Here is a 14,770-nt window from a genome sequence, read left to right as displayed (position 1 = left end):
GTTTATAATCAATTTGTTATGCCACATATTTTTAGGTTCAGTCTCCCAATTTCTAATTAAGCACGAATTAGACGAATAGGGCAATGCTCTCCTTCTGTCATAACAACAAAAGTTGCATCCTTTCACGTTAGAAAACTTTCTGGATGTTAATAGACCTTTAAACTTTTTGGGAGTACTACTTCCTTCCTTTCTGAATCTTGGGGCAAAAGAGAAATCTACTACAAAAATAAATGAGAAACAGATTACATGGATGCAAATCTAATAATTTATCTTTCCATAAGCAGAGAAGTTCTTAGTCAAGCTTCAATATTAATGTAAAAACAAATACTTGTAGTTTGACTGTTAGTCATGAATAATTTAGTACTTAATGTGATATTGTTAAAATATTTTTACATGAATAGTTTAAGTCAGGCTCAATTGCTTGTTCAATGTTATCTCTAAAATGTAGTTCTGAATTAGTATTGTCGTTCAGGAATGTGTTGTAGATAGAGATCCGATTACAAGAAAGCTGAAACCAAGAGAGTACTGTATGGACAATATAGTATCTTACACTGTAAAAGATACCACTTACCGGTTCAAGTGAATACAGTAGCTTTTACCCAAATCTTGTATATGTATTAAGAAATTTACTAGATATCTATACTGTGGATCCACTGAATATTGTATATTAACTTGAGGCTGTTGGGATATATATACTATTAACCATGTGTTTGGATATAGTATCTATTATAGAACAATTATTTATTCATTGTTTAATAAAGAATTAAATAGATCATGTACTAGTATGTGTGCCCTTTACTTATATAGTGGATGATTTAGTGTATAGAGTTTAGCTTATACACGGAAGATTAAATGCATAAGTATAAAATTTATGTTCACAATCGAAGATGGAAATTGGACAAAGCCATCGGTATGATTGTAGCGCAAGATTAATATAATGTATCTTCATTATGGGAACGGTGTAGTTCCGTCTTCTTGTGCTAGTACATTTTGTATGTATTGAACGGGCTAAAAGTTTTTGTACTGAATATATAAAACAAATTCTCTAGTTCATTAAATGTACTTATACTCTTAATCCGAAAGAACAACATAAAACCCATCTAAACAGCCTCAAAGATTATTTCTTACTGGGCGTTTCCAATGAACACACCAAATTTCAAGTCAATAAGAGTTCATAAAATTCTTTATCTCCGCAACTAACCAAATTCTTCAAAATAACCATTTTAGGCATGGATTAAATAATCTAATTTAGGTTTCTATTCTGCTTTTATAATTATCCCACGAGCTCAAGGCATATATTGTGTCCCTTCTTCTGGGTAAGACAAACAATACCTAATTACAACAAATTGTCCTTACAATTAATACACCTGAGAATCAAGATATTACGTTTCTCCCTTTTGAGTGAAATCTTCAATATCTCTTCTCGTGAATTAATTAAGCTTTACTAGTGTCTAAAGGTAGATTTTTTCTGAAGTAAATAAACCTTCATTATGAGTATACACTTATATAATCCAGGACAACTTATACAAGATACATTGAGCATATTCCGATGACTCAAATAAATAATCTACTTTCGTAGATCCTATTTATTAATCATTATTCTCAATTCATGTATTGATATAATTTCACATGTACAAAGCTTTAAGAATTTTCAATGATTCCAAATAAATAAACCAACTCGAAAATCACTATTTATTTATCAAAAAATTCTTATTTATACAAGATTATACACATACGAGGAGATACTAATGCTCATGTAATCAATGCGTCATATAACCTCACGTGTTTAAAGTACTAAGAACTTTTTCAATCAACCAAAATTAATAGGCCACTTTGATGATAACAATTAATTACTCATAAGTTCTCAATTTATGTACTACTAAAACATGTACATGTCAGGAAGCACAATATTATTAAAATAAAATAATGCCCATATAAAAAAGCCTAGACCTCACAGCACAAAACCCCTTTGATGACTTTTCTTCATCACAAGTCTAAAATTCTATATGCTGTAAAGGCTATTCATACTGGCCTAGCATAAAATACTTCAAGGTATATGCAAACAATTGCATTAGAAACGAATTGGGATTTGGGAGGGCTTATTTTAACCAACAGAACAATCAGAGACCCATGTTTCATTCTTTATACCAATCAAAAGTAAAGACCGTGTTAGGTTTTCACAAGGACTTGGGTTAAAACCCACCGCCGTCATAAGGTGAAATATTCTGTAAAACTATTGGCATTGAGAATCACTACACAGCCGCCACCAATAATAAAAACAATACAACGACGGCTTAATTAGGTAATTTTCACAGCCAAACAGAATATGGGACAACACTTAGCACTTTACATATAATTCTTCCTCTGATTTGTATGTAAATCATGACACATATATATAATCACGCACATATATATCTATATATAATCTTAGTTATCTATTTAGATGCAAGTAGGCTCTTGATGCTAATTGATGGAATACAGGCATACGCAGCGGAAGCAAATAACGGGATCGAACTTGCATGTAATATAGACAACACATAATCAAAGATATTGATCAAACATAAAATTGATACTTATCTCTTGAAGCGTGAATGCAACCTCGAATTTAGCCTTCAAGCACGAGCAAAAACCATCCATACGTTCATCCTCTAGTTCCACGGTCTTCTACTGTGTATCCTGAAGTTCTATGAACGTAATACTTGAGTGGCAAGTATTCGGCTAAAGAACCATGCTTACTTAGGGTTCAATGGCTTTCTTTATATACACACGTTTTTAGGGTAAACCCTAACAAAAAACGTGTAGCCCTTTCCTAACCCACCAAGGATATTATTTTTCCTTTTATTTTCCTTGTTCTAGAATATTCGAGCACGGCGGACCACGGATTTAATAACGAGGCTTCCTATTGTGGTATTAATTCGAATATGAATGAATTAATCCTACCACAATAAATTACAATTTATTCCACTAGAAAAATAATTGCACTCCTCTCGTTTAATTTCGAAATCCTTCATTAAAAACTTATTTAACTCCCCATGTTAAGATTACGGACACCAATCAAATAAATTAAATTACCGACAATTTAATTCATCGACTAATTTAATCCTTTATATTTCGCTAACTTACATCATGTGACGGATACAAAATCCACACATGAGACTTATAAGCATCCATAAAGGGGTATCATCAATCTCAAAGTCGAGACACGGATTCTATCAACTAATTATTATTTCACAAATGTAATTTGCCATTATCCAATTTACCAGAATACATAGACCCACAATTGAGTCGTACCTTTTAATAAATCAAAATAATGAACAAATCACATTGATCATAATAATTATATCAAGATTAAGAGTATAAGTACATTTAATGAACTAGAGAATTTGTTTTATATATTCAGTACAAAAACACTTATCTCTACTTGGTCCGTTCAATACATACAAAATGTACTAGCACAAGAAGACGGAACTACACCGTTCCCATAATGAAGATACATTATATTAATCTTGCGCTACAATCATACCGATGGCTTTGTCCAATTTCCATCTTCGATTGTGAACATAAATTTTATACTTATAAGAACCGACGATTTAATCTTCCGTGTATAAGCTAAACTCTATACACTAAATCATCCACTATATAAGTAAAGGGCACACATACTAGTACATGATCTATTTAATTCTTTATTAAACAATGAATAAATAATTGTTCTATAATAGATACTATATCCAAACACATGGTTAATAGTATATATATCCCAACAATCTCCCACTTAGACTTTTAACCATGATAATTGTTAGAATATACCATGTCTAAACGCATGGTTAATGGTATATACCCCAACAGAGGCTGCTGTAGAAATCAATAAACTTCAAATTTTGAATCCCCCTTCGGTATCTATTCATCGAACCAAGTTATGTCCAACTCGCCCCATTCGTTCATGGGCACACGTAAGGCTCTCCAAATTACTTGTGCAGCTATAACAAGGTTATTAGCACAAGGTGGTAAATAATCATGTTTCTTATCACAACCCATGGTTGAATCACATTCATCCACAACCATGGCCTTTACACTTCTTCCATTAGCTTTTATAGTAATGTTGCTAAGGCAACTCATTCCACCATTGTACCAACCAGTGGAAAGAGCTACTACATGTGTATGATCAGAATGATACTTGTTATCACATTCTGATGGTCCATATCCATCTCCTGATCTCCACCCTTTTCGAAACTATTCAATGTGAGAATCGCTTTCGTCTTGTTAGACACTGGAAGCGAACATCTGAAAGTAGTGTGTATTTTATCTTTGATGCTAACATAGTAACATATGTCATCATCTTCGATCTTACAATGCCCAGTGGGCGGGCTTTTTGGCCTTTATCTTTCCGCTAGGCATGCAGATTTGCGATCTTGACTCTGAGGAACTAGAAAGAGTAGAAAGAATTTGCAACACAACAAGGAATGAAGTCAGGGACGAATTTGTGTGTAAATTTTGGGTCACGTGAACACATGGTCATTCGACCAATCTCGATATATTATGTGTATAATTCTGAAAATATATTAGCTAAGTGAACACATGGTCATAATAGGCTGAGTGGAGCACTGATCAAAGGCTATTTTTGTATTCTCAAGGTCACGGGTTCAATCCCTAGCTCGGGCAGCTTTTTTAATTTTTGTTGTTATTTTCTAAAGCTACCTTTTTACCTTCCTTTTTATATTATTACTCAAGTAAAAAAGTGTTTTTACTTCATATTGCATCATATACTTTTCTTTCCTTTATTGCTAACTATACCAAGTCCCAAAAAGTATTTAAAAAAAAAAAACTCCATGGCTGCACACGATGAACTCATGAGTCATGACAATCAAGAAACTTAGAAACCCATAGCTGATAGCTAAGCTGCAAGCCAGCAATGAACCCACCAAAATCCATCAAGTAAAATTAAAGTCCCAAGTTTCAAAAGGCAAAATCTATTCTCCATTCCCATATTTATTCTCTATTATAATATTATTCTCTAATCCCAAAAAAAAATATTTCAGAACAACCAGGTGTCTGGTAAGTCTTGAATTCGAATTTAGAACACCCTTTTGGTCTTTTTATTGATTTTTAAATTTGAGTTTCTGAATTTTATTGGTTTTTTTGAGGTTTTGAATTTTGGGGTTTATGAGTTTTTACTTTTGAAAGCTTATTTCAAAAGTAATTTGGGGTTTATGGGTTTTAAAGGAATTTGACAAATTTTCATTTTTAGGTTAGAGACATCATTTTGTTTCAAAGGAGAAGTACCATTTGCATTGCGGCCGTAAAGTTTTGGACCTCTTGGATCATATTTGCACTAAATTTCGAGCTCGATAGATGGTAATGAACACTTCTCTATAATTTTGAATGTGAAAGGGGTGTGATTCCTCTAATTTATTATAAATGTGGAAGGGTGTGATTCCCTTATATTTGAATGCGAAAGGAGTGTGATTCCTCTATTTTATTATAAATTTGGAAGGGTGTGATTCCTTTATTTTTGAATTTGAAAGGGGTGTGATTCCATTATTTTTGAATGCGAAGGGGGTGTGATTCCTCTATGTTATTATACAAATTTGGAAGGGTACGATACCCTTATATTTTAATGTGAAAGGGGTATGATTCCCCTATTTTATTATGAATTTGCAAGAGATAAATTTGTGACTACTTTGAATAGTTATTTAAATTTGTAGGAATCAAAATGGATAAATACGTGACTAAGTTGTACATTGGACAACCAAGTTCTAGTAGCCATCCATCTGTTAGTTCGCATATAAAAATTTATCTCTTATCTCAAAGCAATGGTGAACCCATCCTCATGAAATACTAAATTCGCCTCTGAATGAAGTAATTGGGAACCGGTCTCCTCTCCTCTCTCCTCTCTTCTCCATGACTTTTGAAAACCCTAGAGCGCCATGGAACGCCCTCTCCCCAGCCTTTGGCTGTGGGAGAGACAAATCCAACCTCTAATACACCCACTTCTTATGCAAATCTCCTAAATCCTAAACAATTTGCCCAAGTTACCACAAAAACCATACTAAAACCCATCAAAACAGTTCATGGAGAACCTACCATCACGTTTTCAATAGAGGAAAGACAAGAATTTGCCATCGAAGAAGGATTGCATCAAGCGAAAGGTGGTTAAATTATCTCATGGAGCGCCGATCTAAAGGATTTAAGGTCACTTTCTTGGTACCAAGGCCAATTGCTTAATTGGTTTACTTGCTCCAAGGCAAATCTTGTTGAGGTTTGACCAATATGAAGATTTTGTACTAGCTCTATCTCGCTCGTTAACTATCTGCTCTACTGATGGACAAGAACATCAATATAGGGTATTTCCATGGTCCATTGGATTTAATCCTAAGGAGGAAACGACTAAGGCTGTGGTATGGATTTCTTTACCTGATTTATCTCCTGATTTGTTTGCAAAGAAGTCTTTATTGTCTATAGCGTCCGCTGTTGGGAAACCAATAGCTATAGATAAAGCAACTCAAATCAAATCAAGACCTAGCACAGCTAGGGTAAAGGTCATACTCGATCTATTAGATAAGCTTCCAAATCGTATAAGGCTGCAGTTCGTGGATGGAAAATCTGGTAAAGTTGTCGAGATTTTCCAGGAGATTGTCTATGATAATTTGCCTTTGTATTGCAACTATTGTAAGCACCAAGGTCATGATGAAGGTAGTTGTCGTCTGTTATTGAAAACACATAAAAATAACAATCAAGCTAATGGGGAAGATGATGGAAGTGTTGAAAAATTTCAAGGCGATTTGCGTACAATTTTAGATGTGAAAAAATTTAAAAAAGGGACTAATCAGGCAGTAAAAGGAGTAGATCTTTCGAGTCCCACTGTTAGTAATGCATTATTTGAAATTCAAAATAATGATGCGAATTTGAATGGTGTGTCGATTAGCAAATCGAAAAGAACAACTTGGAAACGGAGGAACTAGTGCCTTGGTTGCTCCCACTTATGAGCAAAATCGTGCATCGTGTGAAAATTATGGAAATAGAGGTGTCTCGGAGCTTCATTCGCAAAATTAGCCGGTTGACGACGATTAGGGAAGCGAAAAGCGCAATCAAGTCGCAAACGTCGATCGATAGTGGTGCCAACTTCGTGCAAGAGGTTGATACAAGTAATATTGTCCATGAAATAGCACGGAAAGGAGGTGTATCGGAGAGTCCATTGCAAAATCGAATGGAGGCGGACTTGGATCTTGATTTAGTGTCAAAACCGATTGGTGTTACGATAGATAAATCGCCATTAATGGCTCTTAATATTGGTGCTCTTGATATGGAAGAATACGGTCGCAATTAAATAACAATGCAATCGAAAAAGCGGGGGCAACACCAAGTTGTGGTCAATGCGTCGCGAGTTGATTCGGGGCAAAAAGCGATTGATACGGTGATGTTAAAATTGCTGAAAATTACAGGCGGCATGTTTTGCAAGTTGAAAACGAGAATGGAGCTGAAAATTGGACATTGGTTGCACACAAAATTCGGGCGGAAGTCGTATTGGTTCCTCGCTAGTTCTCCAAGTCGGGGAAAGGGTGCGACGGAAATGTTCGATGTCGTGCATCGATCCTAATTTAATTCTACCAACTCAAAATGTTTTTGAACCATTGTACGATCTTGAAAAATTTCGTTTTGGAGCAGTGTGTGGAGAAAAATAATACTTTTATGCAAGCTACAAACAACTTGATTGTTTCGGAGGAAAAACCAGGGGAAACGAGCCCTCATAGGTGGGCAGATTCAGTTGAGGAAGAGGAGCATATTACTTCTCCTCCTAGGAGTAAGTTAAGTCCTCAAGCACCCGTATTTGTGCCTTCAAGTAAGGCAAATCCATCTATGACAACTAGAGATACATTAAAGGTAATTGATAACTCTACCAAGAGCTTGTCCATTAACACCAAGGATATGGGAGTATTGGCAAAGAGCCCTGAGCTAAGAGCTGTAGTTTCAGGAGTTAATTCAACTACAACTTATGATATTGACTTGGGCTATGACATGTTCGATGGGGATGATGAGGAGGATATCTTTGGATATATGTTTTAATAAGGTGGCTAAGGATGGGGATCTCTCACCTAGGCAACAAAGAAGTGAAAGCAACAAAAGCAAAAGAAGCCACATGGAAGACAACATAGTTGGGATGGTAAGGTGAACGAGGAATTTGTTCCAAGGCACCTACCAATGCGACTGGCAAAGCAGAATCATATGACAGTGTCAACAACTTTAACAAGACCCAATAAATCTCAGAAGAAGTGATGAACTGTCAAGTGTTGTTGGAAAGATTGGAAGAAGAAAACAAAAAGAAAATACTTCAAGTTACTTTAGACGGGCGAGCTATCTTTTTTAGGTCATACATATATAACATAAAGTTTGAGGTTGGTAACTCAACTTTATTCTTAATTTTGTTTTTGCATTTCTTAAGCATCCTCATTCGCAATATCATCATAGAGTGCATTATAAACTCTGTGATGATCAGAGAATATCTAGTTGTCTCTAGCTCTTATTTTCTTCATGCTTGTTAATTAGCAGAGTTTCATTACCTCATTAGGATTAGTAAGGTAAGGCCTAGCCCCCCTTGCTTGTACTTTTGTTTTTGAGGTTTGCTTTTAGTGATTAATAAAATTACCCCTAGGCACTGCCTAGTGGATTGATTAAAAAAAAAAAAAAAAAAAAAAAAAAAAAAAAAACCTAAAGTTCTTCATGATATCTCTCTGTGAATCATAATTAGGAGATCTTTGATATTGGATAGTACTGGAGAGCTGGTTTATTAGTCTATATAATGTTTGGTCACATAAAACTCCAAGCTTGTGTTCAAATTCCAATATTCTTTAAGTTTTTTTGTATGTTAAAAAAAATGGCCCTTATAAAGTTGATGTCTCCATCATCATGACTAGTTTTGTTCTACCGTACAAAGATTCCTATTGGCATGAATCTTCCCATGACAAAAAGACTACAAAATTTGATCCAAAAACAAAATTGGAATCGAAGATGCATGGTCTCCATCAGGTTAACTAAGACGCCACGGCATTTAGCGACTGTTGTCTTCTGCTGTCCGCCACTGGAACGGCTACTCTATCACAATGTTCTCTTGAACAACATTCCCAAATTCGGAATCAGTCATATACTTTTTGGTTATATTTCAGTGTCCTAAAATGTGTTTCCCGTCTGCTTCTGCATAATCTGTTCAAAATATCAGCTTTTCTGCTCTTGTTACGTTTGGTTTTTCGTTTTGCTTTCTTCTTCCAAGATTTATAATTGAAATGAACAAATTAGATTCCCCAACAAATATTTGCTTTGCTGTTACCTTGTTATATAAAAACCAAGCATCTTCAATAAAACAGTTAATTTCTCTTGGGATATCACGAAATAACCATCGTAATTAATCCATACACAGCTGGTAAACACTTGTATAGGACATTTTTCACAGTATAAATAGTTCTGCTTGTTACCCTTTCTTTACACAACTGAACAAAAAAAAAAAAAAAAAAAAAAAAAAAAAGAGAATTCATTATTAGAAAATGAAGAAGGGCATTTGTCCAAAATTTTCCATTCTCTTTCTCACTATAATTCTTGTGAGTACACTTATTTCATGTGCCATGGCAGAGTCGTCGTGCAATCCCAGTGCGAAGATTAAAGGCATAAAACCACCAGCAGGGAAATGCAAAATAGGGTATCAATCAGAATGTTGCAAGCGTGGAAAGTCATACACCACTTACAAGTGCTCGCCTCCTGTTTCTGGCAAGACGAACGCTGTTCTAACTATAAATAGTTTCCAAAAAGGCGGTGATGGTGGTGGAAAATCTGACTGTGACAACAAATACCATTCCAATAACAAGCCGGTGGTTGCACTCTCAACAGGTTGGTTCAGTGGTGAAAAGAGGTGTATGAAGAATTTAACAATTTATGGGAACGGAAGGCAAACGGATGCTATGGTTGTGGACGAGTGTGATTCCACAATGGGATGCGACGATGTTCATGATTATCAACCACCATGTGATAACAACTGTCGATGCGTCCAAAGCTGTTTGGAAGGCATTGGGAGTGCCTAAGAAGCAATGGGGACAACTTGATATATTCTGGTCTGATGCTGCTGCTGCTTAATTTTAAATTCATGTTTTTTTCCAGATTAATGAACAAGATCTAAATGTGAATAAAGCTTATGGAACTAAGCAAATAAAAAGCTACCTGCTGAGTTAACTGTTTTCAGTTGTGATTTGTAATTTGTAATTGGGGCAAAAGAGAAATCAGGTAAAGAGCACTTTGGCTTTCAGAGAATGATAAACAGAGTCCATGGATAAAAATTGAATAAATTATCTTCTCATAAATGTTTCGATAAGCATAGAAAACCAGTTATTCAAATAAAATGAGTCAAAAACATGAAGTTGCCTCATAATTGCAAGCAGGGGTGGAGCTAGAGCTTCGCCGAACCTTAAACCACGTCAGTATTTAAAAATCCACTTAATATGCATAATATTTTGTCAAAAACACAATAAGTTGTGTTTTCTAGAATTAAGAACCCATAAACTCAAAATTCTAGCTCCGCTTCTATTATTTGTAGGTCTTGGAGGAACATACCCTGGTGAACTACTATTGAGCAGATAAAAAATAAACCTGCATCTCCATATGTTATTACTAATATTTTTATCAATTTGTATTTACTTGGTTTAGTGAATTTGAAAGTAGATCAGCTAAACTTGAATTTTTGTTAAATTGGTTGTGTTTTCTTGAAAATTCTTTGATAGTTTTGGAACAGCAAAGGAATTTTAAGATAGCAAAATAGCAAAAGAGGACAATAGGTATAAAATTCAAATGAACATATATATATATAGGACATTCTTAAATTGTCACAAGATCATCATATTAGTAGCCTACATAGACAAAATTGAACACCATAGTCACAGCAACAACAAAAGACAAGGGCTTGTAGGAAATACAATTATCAATGAATAAAGGCCAAAAATATTAGGGAAGAGTTATATTAATTTCAACGAGCTCTTCCGATGAACGTATCCAAGCTCATCTCACTTGCATCAGTAGCCTGCAATTCAACCTGGACACCATCTAATTCTCTCCTGAATCTGTCTTTGGAGCTCGCATACAACATCTTGCTTCTTACTCTTGCTGTTTCTGGTGCCCTACATCCTCGATACAATGTTAAAAGTAACATGATTTAGCTCCATGCAAAATTAGAGCTTAAGTTCTATGCACCGACAGTGTAAAAACAAAAACTATTTACGTATCAGGTCACTTATATGATAATGATCAATATATCTTCATTGGACAGTTCAGATGACTCAACAAGGAAGGTGATTAGCCTTCTTGTTACATTGCCTCGAATATGTTCATAGATCTCAAAATGGTGGAGAATTTGCAAAATAATATTGCTGGCCTCGGGCTCAAACCGATGGGGTAACAAACGATGGAGTTAGTCATTCAATATAGATTGATATTAACAGTGAATAAAGTGAAAGAAATCGTGCACTATTTGAGATAGTTGAAAAGGGGTGAATAGCTAGAAATAAACGGGTAAAAATGGTAACTAACTTACTATCACAAGTTAAACTAGGCTGATACTGTAAAAATAATCTTTACGCTATCAGTATACATAACTTAAAACATTAAAATCTAATTAAATGTATTATCCTCCAAAATGTGAAAAGTTTGGGAACTCAATATCAAAGAAATAATCAGAGCCATAAGAACATTTATGTGACTAGAGATCAACATGATGAAATCATTAGCATAAAACCAGATGGAATTAAGGAAGAAAGTGTTACCAAGCAACAAAAAAGATCTTGCTTTTCTGGACATTTTCATTTGTGGTGAAATCATAATCAAAAACTGCATAGCGGCACTCATCGACAGGTAAATTGTTGGCAAAATCTTCATGAGTTTCGTCATGTCTCCCAACTTTCTCAACCACAACTTGGTACATTGAATCATCAATCTTGAATACTATATATCTGTGATCCCTTTTCGCTTTCAACTCTGAAAATTTCAGCTTGCATTCATCACTCACTGCTATCCCTGACGCCGAATTCGCCTATGCAAATGCCACAAAAGAGAAAAAAATAAAAAATTCAGTTCATGTTATAGACGTATAATGTATGAACATATTTGCCTCCCTACTCATGTCCAATATGCACCGGAAATGTACCTCGGCAAAATGGTTAAAACAAATACTAGTAACAATCCAATCCGACCCATTTCTTATCTGTGTTAAATATGAACGGGGTGGATATTTTATCCGCCAACCACCCCCCCCCCCCGCCCCCAATTTTCCACTCTTACCCGTACTTACAGTGTGACTTAGTGATCAATGTAGGGAAACAAGAATTATGAGGTTTTAAGTTCAAATCCCAGTAGAGACAAAAAACACTATGTGACGTTTTCATCTACCTAAGCCTCTTTGGTGGGCAGAGTTACCGCCAAGGGCGATTGAATTCTTTTCATCAACAGATTAAACTTCCCAAATGGGGTGAAACTAATTTTTTTTTTTTTTGATAATTTACAAATTGTTGAATTTCCTTGACATAGATAATTATGATATAGTCACAAAGGGAGTCCAAAAATTGCTTTAGGTCACAAGTTCGAATCCCTACTATTACATTTTAGTATTTCTTTTCTAAAATATCCCCTTATACAAAATCCTGCTCCTCCACTGTTTACCCGATGCATGTGCTTGTGAGAGGTTGCAGGTGTTTACCCGATACATGTGCTTGTGAGAGGTCGCAGGTAGTGGCGGAGCCAGGATTCATATTAAGGGGTGTCAATACTTGTATACATACCTATAAAATCAAAATTTCACCTATTCCGGCTAAGGGGTGTCACTTGACCCCCCTCGGGCAAGGGTAGCTCCGCCCGTGGTCGGAGTTACCAGATAGAGGTGTGCGCAAACTGCCTTGACACCAATATGTTTAAAAAAAAAAAAAAAAAAAAAACTAAATGTCCCTCACACGACTAATTAAACAAAAGAAGGAAAAAGAAGGGAGAATAGAATAAATGAACAAATATGTATATCTCATATATCCATGCATTAAAGGAACTGCACATAACGTACCATTTGGGTAAGTGGCGAGCGATGAAGCTTCTAAAATGATAGAAACAAAGCAAACTTTGCAAAAGAAAGACAAGGAAACGGAAAGAGAAAAGAGATCCTTGATTTTGGATTGTTGAATTATGAATTGAAGTTTTGGTAAGTGCTTAAGAAATGTTCAAAGGGCTGAGAGCTTTTTCAGGGAGTTTTTGTTTTGCACAAAACAAGTTTAATATTAATTGGATGAATCATATTGTTCCGTCAATAACGTTAGTTTATTTTATGCTAACTGTTAGAATTTTTTTTTTTTTTTAAATCAAAAGTATCCTTTATCTACGGTGTTAGAGTTTTTAACCAAGATTCTCGAATAACCTTTTTATTAGTGTTATTAATTAATTTTATTAAGGGGTTTGCCATACATACTTCACAAATTCATTTATTTTGAACCGAAGAGAGTATTAATGGTTTTGCGTCATTAGTTTCTCATGCTTGTTAAGGATATCGATAACTTTGTCACCAATTTTCCATTTTATTTTAAAATTAAAAATGACTCACGGTTTATGTTGATACTTTCCAAAAGATGGCTAATTTAAAGTTACTATTTCCAAATAAATAAATGTGTCTTTCTTTTTGGAATGGATTAATAAAGAAATAGTATCAAATAAAATAGAATTAGAAAATAGTATTTAACTACTTTCACACCATCCAAAATCTATTCAATTAGCATATACACACCTTTTCTTGAAAATAGTTGTCTTCAATAAATGTTTTGGTTTGCACACAAAATAGATTAGGATGAGACATTTCAAAATAAGTCGTTTGTATTTGATTGATTCTTGATAAATAAAAGATCGATTGACTTTCACATACTTTAGAAGAGCAAATTAAGAAGAGAACTCAAGATAAATAAAAAAGAGAAAAAAAATTTTGGAGCTCTGATACCAAATAAAAAGATGTTGCTAGAATAATCCAATTAAGTTGGTATTGTTATAAAATATAAGCAATGTAGCAAATATAAGCAAGAAAAATAGAAAGAGAGGTGCAACTTTTCTTTATTTTTCTTTCGTTAAGCGTGCTATACTATTTAAAATACAAGGTTATTTATAATCATCAAGAGTATGAAGTACCTTGCGAAGATAAGCATGCACAGCATAGGAATAGGCCACTAATAGTGTGGGGTCCCAACTTTTTGGAGGCCTCACTTTTCCTAAAGATATATATATATATATATATATATATATAGCCCCAACAATTTTAGTCTCCGATTTCTTCAGTAGTTATCATCCAATTTGATTGTCCCAAAGTGTTTCTCCTTTCCTTTCTTTTTCATGGCAAAAGTAAATGCATTATTTTGGAACCCTAGGATACGAAGATGTATGGGTCATAAGAAGTGAGTCTAGCTCAATAACTTATCACAATAGTTTTCCCAATTCACTTAACTACTTTGTGCACTTTAAAAATTTACTCACTCCGCCAAACTCTATTTACCAACTTATACCTTATATGAATGCAAATAATGTTCCTATGAATAAACTAATCATACTTCTTAAATAAATATATTTCAAAAATTATCCGTCAATTAAATAACCGCGTCATCTATCCCCGCAAGTCACAAATATCATTTTAGAGAATGGGATGGATATTTCCGAAAAAAACAACCGAAAAGCTCAAAAGACCTAGCGGGTCGTTACATTATTAACTTTTTCTCAATACTAATCA

General features: G+C 34.6%; 2 protein-coding genes and 2 pseudogenes across 2 annotated transcripts; 2 read left to right on the top strand and 2 right to left on the bottom strand.

Annotated features, from left to right (window-relative positions):
- Nucleotides 1-3,897: 3,897 nt before the first annotated feature.
- On the bottom strand, nucleotides 3,898-4,461 carry LOC132066397 (kiwellin-1-like; annotated as a pseudogene).
- Nucleotides 4,462-5,710: 1,249 nt separating this feature from the next.
- On the top strand, nucleotides 5,711-6,959 carry LOC132066396 (uncharacterized). Its single transcript, XM_059459717.1, has 2 exons — nucleotides 5,711-5,770; nucleotides 6,210-6,959. The coding sequence occupies exons 1-2, from the start codon at nucleotides 5,711-5,713 to the stop codon at nucleotides 6,957-6,959; spliced, it is 810 nt and encodes a 269-aa protein (XP_059315700.1).
- A 2,570-nt stretch (nucleotides 6,960-9,529) lies between these two features.
- Nucleotides 9,530-10,236, top strand: LOC132068557 (kiwellin-1-like; annotated as a pseudogene).
- A 620-nt stretch (nucleotides 10,237-10,856) lies between these two features.
- Nucleotides 10,857-13,228, bottom strand: LOC132068558 (actin-depolymerizing factor 10-like). Its single transcript, XM_059462183.1, has 3 exons — nucleotides 13,076-13,228; nucleotides 11,793-12,058; nucleotides 10,857-11,150 (listed from the first exon to the last, which is right to left on the bottom strand). The coding sequence occupies exons 1-3, from the start codon at nucleotides 13,076-13,078 to the stop codon at nucleotides 11,000-11,002; spliced, it is 420 nt and encodes a 139-aa protein (XP_059318166.1). The 5' UTR covers nucleotides 13,079-13,228; the 3' UTR covers nucleotides 10,857-10,999.
- Between the last annotated feature and the right edge of the window lie 1,542 nt (nucleotides 13,229-14,770).

The sequence above is a fragment of the Lycium ferocissimum genome, chromosome 8, assembly GCF_029784015.1.
Source record: "Lycium ferocissimum isolate CSIRO_LF1 chromosome 8, AGI_CSIRO_Lferr_CH_V1, whole genome shotgun sequence".
NCBI classification, from domain to species: domain Eukaryota; kingdom Viridiplantae; phylum Streptophyta; class Magnoliopsida; order Solanales; family Solanaceae; genus Lycium; species Lycium ferocissimum.
This window is presented reverse-complemented; position numbering and strand designations above follow the sequence as displayed.